This window comes from Arachis hypogaea, chromosome 6 (genome assembly GCF_003086295.3).
Source record: "Arachis hypogaea cultivar Tifrunner chromosome 6, arahy.Tifrunner.gnm2.J5K5, whole genome shotgun sequence".
NCBI classification, from domain to species: Eukaryota; Viridiplantae; Streptophyta; class Magnoliopsida; order Fabales; family Fabaceae; genus Arachis; species Arachis hypogaea.
The window spans coordinates 60,611,956-60,622,055 of NC_092041.1; the positions used below are offsets into that span (position 1 = coordinate 60,611,956).

The 10,100-nt window shown below is 47.0% G+C and overlaps 1 protein-coding gene across 1 annotated transcript; it reads right to left on the bottom strand.

Moving 5' to 3' along the window:
* Positions 1 to 6,530: 6,530 nt before the first annotated feature.
* On the bottom strand, positions 6,531 to 7,031 carry LOC140173673 (uncharacterized). Its single transcript, XM_072198183.1, has one exon. It carries the CDS (start codon positions 7,029 to 7,031, stop codon positions 6,531 to 6,533), a length of 501 nt encoding a protein of 166 aa, XP_072054284.1.
* Between the last annotated feature and the right edge of the window lie 3,069 nt (positions 7,032 to 10,100).

Consider the following 10,100-nt stretch of genomic DNA (forward strand, 5'->3'; position numbering starts at 1 on the left):
TTCCGATCTACCCAGGGACGGAGGATATTTAGCTTATTCGAGGACTCTTACCATGGGTTCAAGGACAAGTATTTTAAGGTTCGACCGGTTAAGGATCGTCACCCTTTTTGGTTATCGTTGGAGGGAGAACGCCTCATCCCGACGTATTGGAGTTTCGGGGCGTGGTCCAATACTTTTATCAAGGTTACTTACAAGGGGATGTCGGCTGTGTACCAAAAAATAGCCGACGTGTTATGGGCCATTTTCGGGAGAAATCATGTGAATCCCCACCTTCTCATGGTTAGTCGGGAGGTCTCCCGGGATTATATTCGTGAGTCGTCTACGTTTTTTTGCATGGTTGCTTGTTTTGCCTTAGTATGCTGGTTACTAATTTGTTCGTTTCTTGTTTGCAGTGGGGATGTCTGCCGAAGTGACCCACCTTGAGAACTTGTTCAAGACTTTCTTGGAGGAAGATGTTGGAGAGAAGGCCAAGGAGCAGTCAGTGGTGCCTCCCGAGAACGAGGGGGAGCAAGCGGCGCCCACACCTCCTGACGTCGTCATGTTGGATAAGCTTGTCAGTGCGACGCGTGATTTCCCTGTTCTCGAGGAAGTGGCTGGTACCGGGCACTCGTCTTCCGCTCAACAGGCTGAGGATGAGGAGTTGAGGGTCATTTCGATGCCTAAGAGGCAAAGGTCGCATTCTAGTCCTAAAGGGGTCCTTAACGTGATGGAAAGGAACTTCGATGCTGGGACGTTTATAGACTCCCAATTGCTTCCTGGTACGGAGGAACATTTCCATGGTACTGACCTTTCGGAACAAGCACGATGGATGTATCGCACTCTCCTTCGCGGTACAACCATAGCCCATAAGGCTGAGTTTGAGCTGTCGGGTATGGTGTCGCTGCGCCAGAAGCTCGAGTTTACCGTCACAGCCAATAATAAATTCAAAGTTCAAGTTGAAACACTCTAAGGGCAGCTGTCCGAGGCGAAGGAGAAACTTAAGACCGTCGAGGAGAAGGCCGCGACTGCTGAGGAGAAGTTGAAGGTTGCTGATGCCTCCGTGTCTCATTTGACCGAGCGGGAGACGACTCTGGAGAGCCAGCTGAGTGCAGTGCAAGGTCGAGTGGTCGCCTTGGAGAAGGAACGGGATACGGCTATTGCGGCGGCTAAGACTGCTGGGGACGAGGCTGAGGAATTCAAGAAGAAGCATAAGGAGGTTAGAGAGCAAGGAAAGAGTGCGATATTCATGACCGAAGAGGCTCTCAAGGCTCAGGTAAAGATCGTTGCTCCGGATTTCGATACATCGGCGATCGGCTTTTTCAAGACGATTAAGGACGGCAAGATTGTCGACATGCCGAGGAAGTGATCTTTTGTACCTTGTATTTTTTGCGGGTTTGTTGTAGAACTTTTTGAAAATGTCATACTTTATTAACCGTTAGATCGATTTGTGGATATATTTTCCGTTTATCTTAGTATGTTGCTTCCGTTTGCCCGTTGCTCATTTAATCGTTTTACCATTATGTTGGTATCTTTGGCGAGGCCGCATTTTGCCTTTAGTATTATCGGGGCCGTTTATTATGGCTTTCTAACTTGGTTGGCTCCCGGGTTGATCAATCCCGGGGTGCCGTGTTGTTGTCCCACTTATTGCTCATTTTGAGGGACGCGTTGTCGTAAGGTGTGTAGTTGAGCAAAAAATGGAAGAATAGATTTGTTAAGTAAACATTAATCGACATTTAAACAGAGATATCGTCATGGTAAGTGTTTAAACAGTAATGAATCACTAAACTCGTCCAGCCGCCAAGTCGGCATGCTCGAGCTAGGAATAAAACCTTCTTAAGTTACCTATGTTCCAAGTTCTCGGTATCTCCCTACCGGCGAGCTTTTCCAACTTGTATGCACCTTTGCCGAGCACCTCTTTGACTTTGTAGGGTCCTTCCCAATTCGTCGCGAGCTTTCCTTCCCCTTGGTTCGTAAGCCCTATGTCGTTGCGTCGCAAGACCAGGTCGTCTTTTTTGAACTCTCTCTTGAGCACTTTGGCATTATAACGCAGGGCTATTCTTTGTTTTAGCGCTACTTCTGTCAGGTGGGCCATCTCCCTTGCCTCATCTACCAGGTCTTTCTCCACTGCTTCTTCTACCCCTTTCAGAAGTAATCGCGGGCTCGGCTCGCCGATTTCCACGGGTATCATTGCGTCTACTCCGTATGTCAGTCGGAAGGGGGTTTCTTCCGTGGTCAACTGCTCGGTTGTACAGTAAGACCAAAGGACTGAAGCGAGTTCATCAGCCCATGCACCTTTCTTGTCACCCAGCCGTTTTTTGAGGCCTTGTAAGATCACCTTATTTGCGGCTTCAACCTGTTCGTTTGTTTGGGGGTACTCTACTGAAGAGAACTTCTGCTTTATACCTAGGCCGTTGAGAAATTCTATGAACTTCTTGTCAGTGAATTGCGTCCCGTTGTCCGAGACGACGATTTCTGGGATGCCAAATCGAGTTATCACCTACCTCTATATGAACTTCCTATAATTGGCTGAGGATATCCTGGCTAGTGTCTCGGGCTCTATTCACTTGGTGTAGTAGTCGATGGCGACTATGAGGTATTTGACTTGTCCTAGGCCAACCGGGAAAGGTCTGAGGAGGTCGACTCCCCATTGGGCGAAGGGTCGGGAGGCCGTGAGTAGGCTTAGTTCAAAAGCTGGTGCTCTGTGAAAATTGGCGTTCTCTTGACATTTGGTGCATTTTTTCACAAATTTCTTGGAGTCTTCCATCATTGATGGCCAGTAGTACCCGGCTTGGATGAGCTTTCTTGCTAGGGCTTTGCCCTCGATATGGTGGCCGCAGCATCCTTCATGGACCTCCCTGAGCACGTAATCTGTTTGCTCGGGATGTAGGCACTTCAATAGGGGCTGGCTGAGTCCTTTTTTGAACAGTTGTCCCTGTATGGTTGTGTACTTGGCTGCCTCCCTTCTCAATGCTTTGCCTGCTTTCTCGTTGTCAGGGAGTCTGCCGCTTTCGAGGAAATCGACGATTGGGTCCAACCAGGAGGGGTTTGCCTTTGCCAGGTGTAGGGTAACTGCTGGTTCCTTTAGCATGCCTTGAATGAGAGATCGGTTGCCTACTCCTGGTTTTGTGCTTGCCAACTTGGATAAGAGGTCCGCCCATGTGTTTCTTTCCCTCGGGACGTGCTGGACCGTGACTTCCTCGAAGTGATCACTCATTTCTCTAACTTTCTCCAGGTACTTTTGCAACAACGAATCTCTGGCTTGGTAGTTCCCATTCACTTGCGAGGTGACGACCTGTGAGTCGCTGCAAACCTCGAGCCTCGTTGCCCCGACTTCACGGGCTAGGGTCAGGCCCCCCAAGAGGGCTTCGTACTCCGCTTGGTTGTTTGATACTAGGAACTCAAATTTGATCGACTGCTCGTATACGACCGCGGTAGGACTTTTCAAGATGACCCCGGCTCCCCCAGACTTTTGGTTTGAGGCTCCGTCTACATGAGTCTCCACCGTGTGCCCGTTTCCTCGGTGGGGTCACCTGTTACCTCTACCAAGAAGTCGGCCATCGCTTGTGCCTTGATTGCGTGCCGAGGCTCATATTGCAGGTCGTACTGGGAGAGTTCAATAGCCCAAGTCACCCTTCTTCCTGCTAAATCGGGTTTTTGGAGTACCTGGCGGATTCCTTGGTCCGTTCTTACGACTATCCGGTGACCCTGGAAGTATTACTTTAGTCTGCGAGAAGAGGTCAAGAGTGCTAGTGCTAGTCTTTCCAGTTTACTGTACCTTTCTTCTGCTCTTTGTAGCGCCTTACTCACAAAGTAGATTGGCTGTAGAGCCTTTCCTTCATCCCGCACCAAGACTGCCGCGAGCGCCCCCTCCGTTATGGCCAGGTACAGGTAAAGTGGCTCTCTGACCTTGGGCTTTCCGAGCACGGGGGGTGCTGCCAGGATCTCCTTGAAGTGTTTGAACACCGCCTCGTATGCAGGGGTCCATTCGAACACTATTCCTTTTCTCATCAGATTGAAAAAGGGTAGAGCCGATACTCCGAGGAAGCGAGAAAGTGCGGTGAGCCGCCCTGTTAGCCTCTGGACATCTTTGATGCAGCCTGGGCTCTTCATTTGTAGTATTGCTTGACATTTTTCGGGGTTGGCTTCTACCCCCCTTTAGGTGATCATAAATCCCAGGAATTTTACGGCCTCTAAGGCAAAGGCACATTTAAGCGGGTTAAGCCTCTTGCCGTTTTGTCAGAGGGACACGAATACATTCCTCAGGTCTCCCAGGAGGTCATCTGGTCTGGTGGTCTTTGCGAGAATGTCGTCTACATAGACCTCCACCGTCTTGCCTATGAGTTTGCTGAATATCTTATTCATCAATCTCTGGTATGTGGCTCCCGTACTTTTCAAGCCAAAAGGCATCACCTTGTAACAGTAGATTCCTTTTGGCGTTATGAATGGTGTTTTGTCCTCGTCAGGCCGGTGCATCGGTATCTGATTGTAGCCGGAATAAGCGTCCATAAAGCTAAGATACCGGTATCCTGCCGTCGCGTCGACGAGCATGTCAATGTTGGGAAGGGGTAGCTGTCCTTGGGACACGCTTTGTTAAGATCAGAGTAATCCACACAAATTTTCCATCTCCCATTGTACTTTTTTACTAGGACAACATTTGACAACCAGGTCAACTAGTCTAGCTCTCGGATAAAACCTGCTTCTAGGAGGCTGGTGACGATTGGATTTTTGACGGTTTAGAATTTCACAAATGAATTCTCGTTGCAAGTATAGTTTCTAAACCAAGCAATAATCCTTTCATACAAAAGATTGTTTGTCACAAGTAACAAACCCCTAAATTTATAAACCGAAGTATTGAACCTCGGGTCGTTCTCCCTAGGAATTGTAATGAAGTGTCTTGTTATTGGTTGTGATGTGTTTTGGGGTTTTGGATAAGAAACATGAAAGTAAATGGCAAGAAAATAAACTAACAACTATAAAGCTCTTGGCAAGATATGAGAACTAGAAGTTCTATCCTAGTTATCCTTCTCAATTGTGATGAGTATTGTTCATTGCTACCACTTAGTTAACCCTTACTAAAGAAAGGAAAGTCAAGTGGATGAATTGACTTGAGCCACAAGTCCTAGCCAACTCCCAAGGAAAGACTAGCTTTAGTGCACTCCAAACCAATTAGCAATCTCTCCAATTATCAATCAACAAAGGAATTAGATAACTCAAGTGTCACTAATTACTCTACCTAGGCCAAGAGGAACAAAATCTACACTAAAACTAAAAGAGACATTTCAACAAACACATAAAGTGCAATGGAAGTAAACATTATTAAATGCAAGAATTAAAGAGAGATCTAACTACAAAAGCAAGAGATCAACAATAGAAAAGCAAAGAAGAACAATTATTATGAATTACCTCTTATTGAATTGGAAGAAAATGGAAGGAACAATAGTAGATCTACAACAAAGTATAAGAACAACCATAAAGGAAATTACAATAAAAGAATAGAAGAAGATGAATGTAACAACAAAGAATTGAAAGGTAGAGGTAGAAGAAAGCAAAGATTAAAACCTAGATCTAAGAACTAATCCTAATCCTAATCCTAATTCTAGAGAGAAGTGAGAGCTTCTCTCTCTAGAAACTAATTCTAACTACTAAACTAAACTAATGGTAACTAACATATGGTAAAGTATGTTCATTCCCCCTTCAATCCTTGGCTTAAATAGCATTAGAAATGAGTTGGATTGGGCCCACAAGGCTTGTAAATTCGCTAGCCACGAGTTTGCATGAAGTGATCACGTGCACCAACGGTGCGTGCGCGTACTTTCCGCGCGCGCGCCACCATACGTGTAGCAACTATGGCAAATCTTATATCGTTTCGAAGCCCCGGATGTTAGCTTTCTAACCCAACTGGAACCGCATCATTTGGACCTCTGTAGCTCAAGTTATGGTCGTTTAAGTGCGAAGAGGTCGGCTTGACAGCTTTCCGGTTCTTTCATTTCTTCATGAGTTCTCCAACTTGACATGCTTTTTCTTCATTCCCTTGATCCAATCTTTGCCTCCTAAATCTGAAATCACTTAGCAAACATGTCAAGGCATCTAATGGAATCAAGGTAAATTACATTTAGCTATTTTAAGACCTAAAAAGCATGTTTTCACTCTTAAGCACAATTAAAGGAGAATATACAAAACCATGCTATTTCATTGAATAAATGTGGGTAAAAGGTGATAAAATCCCCTAAATTCAATACAAGATAAACCATCAAATTGGGGTTTGTCAGCTGGCCGTTTGCCTGGCCACCTCCTCTGCTCTTTCTTGTGACATTTTCGTTCTCCTTTGAACCACTGGTCGGGCTTTAGGCTTGACGACCAGGTGGTGTGACATGAGATGAGGGTCTATGCCTGGCATATCGGCTGGCATCCAGGCGAACAGGTCACCGTTGGCCCTAATCATCTCTACCAAAGGCTCTTTCAATTCATGCGGGAGGTTTCTATTTATGAACGTGAACTTTTCCTCTGTGTCCCCAACCCTAAACTTCTCTAGGTCCCCCTCTAGTTCAGGCCTAGGATTGTCGTCGACCCGGGCGTCCAGGTCGGCGAGGAACACTCCTGATGCTTCTTTGGACTTTCTCCTTGACCGTCGTTTCCAACTCTCCTTTTATGGACTCCACAGATCCGTTGTTCGTGACAAACTTCATCACTAGCAGTTTTGTGCTGATCACTGCGCCGACCTCGTTGATGGTCTTCCTTCCTAAGATGATGTTGTAGGCCGTGGAGCCTCGCAGAACTACGAACTCGGCCATAACCGATCTCCATCCCTGTTCTCCTCCCATGGAAACCGGCAGGGAGATTATCCCATCTGGCTTGATGAAGTGATCACCTAACCCTACGACACCGTGTTGGTGAGTCGTCAGGTCGGCGTCCCGTAGTCCTAATGCGTCGAAGACGTTGTAAAACATAATGTTCGAGTCTGCCCCTGTGTCTATAAGAATCCGTTTGACGAGGCCGGTTCCCACCCGGGCCATAATGACCATGGGGGGCTTTTCAGGATCTCGTCGAACCATTGGTCTTCCGGTCCAAAGGAAATGGACGGGGCCCTTTTGGAGCTTGAAGGTGGGGAGGAGATTGCCAAGACTTTGGTGTCTTTTTTGTGTGCTGATCTTGATCTAGGGGCTGTGTTCCTTGCAGTTACTACATTTACTATGGTGAGACTGTGGTCCTCGTCCCTTGGCTCTTGCCGTCGCTTCGCCGTTTGGGACTTGTCTTCCCCATCTTGGTTGCGACCCCCGTTTCCTCGGTTCCCTGATGAGGTGTGAGAATTCAGCTAGTTTCCCATCACTAATTGCTTGTTCCAGTGCGTCTTTTTGGTCGAAACAGTCCTACGTTTTGTGTCCGTAGCCCTTATGGTAATCACAGTAAAGGCTTTTGTTACCGCCAGTCTGGTCCTTCAGTGGATGGGGCTTCGACAAGATTCCCTTCACAGCTATCTGTTGGTAGACTTCTATGATGGGGAGAGTGAGGGGAGTGTAGTTGGTGAACTTCCCCACGCGAGGAAACGGTCTAGGTGTCCTGCTTGGGCCGCCATCTCTGGCGTGCTCCTTCTGTCTTTCTCCGTTGCCATGTTGCCTGGGCTGAGTATAGGAGGGCTGCCATTTGTTGGCAGCCATCACTCGGCTGACTTCCTCATCATTAATGTATTCACACGCTACCATTTGGATCTCTTGCATCGTCCAGACCGGCTTCGTGGTGAGATGCTTTCTGAAGTCCTCGTTAAGAAGTTCGTTCGTCAGCCAGAGACTCGCCACCGAATCTGTTAACCCCTCGATTTCCAAGCATTCATCATTGAAGCGATCTAGGTACTTTCTGGTGGTCTCATCGGCTTTCTGAGTGACACCGAGCAGATTGATCGGGTGTTTGGCCTTCGCGATTCTGGTGGTGAATTGGGCTAAGAAGGCGCGGCTGATGTCCGAGAAACCGACCATGGAGCCCTGCGAGAGGCTATTGAACCACCATATCGCAGGGCCTGCTAGGGTGACCGAGAAGCGCGGCACCTTACTTCGTCTCCCGCTCCCTCGAGGTTCATTCGGGCCTCAAAGGCCGTGAGGTGCTCCTGCGGGTCTTGTTTCCCGTCATACCTCATGTCCATTGGTTTGTCAAAGTGCTTTAGCAACCGAACCTCGAGGATAGAACGATGGAATGGGGGTGGCGCACATGATGACGGGTTGCCGTGTTCCCCCAGACCTCTCTTCTCAGTCTTCGCGGTCTCGTCTCATGACGCCCGCCTGTCTACCTCGGGCGTAAATGATTGTGTCGTTTCGCCTCTTGGGGTGTTCAATGTTCTCCCGGATACTCCCTGATTCCGATCTCGGGATGGAAGTACGTCGGGAGTGACTACTTCGGTGGGAGGTTCTTCCCTGACTCTCGGGAGACTGAGTGTAGTCGGGGTCGGAGGTCTATTGATGATGCTCCTGATCTGCTAGTTGGCGCTCCAGGTTTCGCACCCTATGGTGCAGCTCTTGCATTATCCTGGCGCTGTTGCTACCAGTTCCCCTGATGGGGCGCCTTTCTTGAGCTCTTAACTGCGGCTCGGTTCGTCGTGGTGGGATCTTAACCGCTCGAGGGGGAGGCAACGGAGGCCGCCCCCTCGGGGCCCGCCACACGTCCGTGGTCCCCTGGATCTGGCACGATCTCCATTCAGTCCCCACAGACGGCGCCAATATATGATTGGTTGGGTACCAGACGGTTCGGAGTGATCCTCGTGTGGATAGCTGGGGCGTGATCTGGAAATGGGTCGCGAGGGCGAGATGGGGAAACCGACGTTCTGAGCTCTCGGTGAGGAGGGGGGTGTCACCTGGAATGACACTCCGACGCTCAAGTCAGTCGAGTGTGCAGGCCAAAAAGAGGGTAAGGCAGTGTGTGACGTACCTCAGGGGAAGGTCGAGTCCTTCCCCATTTATACTGTGTCAGAGGTGGGCCCTTCAAGGACAGGCCCACGTTCCTCGAAGCTTCCTATCGCAGCTATAGTGGAGAGCTGTCAAGGACGCATGTCCGGGTCGCTGAGTGAGCTGTACGTGCCCGACCGTTCGGGTCGGGTCATCAGTGGGTCGGGTTGACCCGTGAATGGCCTGGGCCAGGCCGTAATAGTTCTAAACTGACAATTCAACCCCAATCAAATTTAATATGTTTGTCACTTAAGCAAACCCAATAAAATTAATTGAAGTATTAAACCTCGGGTTGTCTCTTAAGGAATTGCATGGAAGTGTATTTATAATTAGTTATGAAAAAAAAGTACATTTTTGGGTTTTTTTAAAATACGGAACAAGAAAGTATAAATTGCAAGAAGAATAAACTAATAATTAAGTAAGCTCTTAGCAAGGAAAGAGAATTAAAAGTCCTATCCTAATTATCATTATAAATTGTGATGGTAATTGCCTTTTTGCTTTCACTTAGTTAACCTCTAACAATGAAGGTAAGTTAAGTGAGCAAAATCATCTTAGGTTCACAAGTCCTAATCAAAGACTAGATTTAGTGAAGCCTATGCCAACTAGCAAGTCTCAATTACCAATCAACAAAAGACATTTGATAACTCAAGAATCTCTAAATAATCAATCCAAGTTAAGAACATAAAAATCTAAATTAAAATCCTCCCAAGTATTTTATCAAACACTTGGAAGGCACAAAATAAAAACATGGAAAACTAACAAGGGAATATGAAATCTAAGACCAATAATTGCACGGAATCAATAATAACAAATGGAGAGAGAAGTAATAAACATGAAATACCTCAAATTGCATTAAAAAGGAAATTGAATCTAACATGGAGAATTCATAAACTAAATTGGAAATATAGAGAAATCAACAAGAGGGATAGATGAACTAAAGTACTAGAATAAATAAAAGTAGAAGAAAAACTAAATTAAAGTATAATAGAAATCTAAAATTGAGAAAGACTAAACCTATAAACCTAAAACCTAGAGAAAGGAGAGAGCCTCTCTCTCTAAAAAACTACATCTAAACCCTAACTAATGTCAATGAATGTTGAATGAAAAGTGACAGCCTCCCACTCTGCAGCCTCTAATCTGTGTTTTTGGGCTTAGAACTGGGCTAAACAGAGCCCAAAAATCACCCCCAAT

Coding starts and splice junctions, on each gene's coding strand:
- LOC140173673 (XM_072198183.1), bottom strand. CDS start 7,031: ATGGTTCGACGAGATCCTGAAAAGCCCCCCATGGTCATTATGGCCCGG.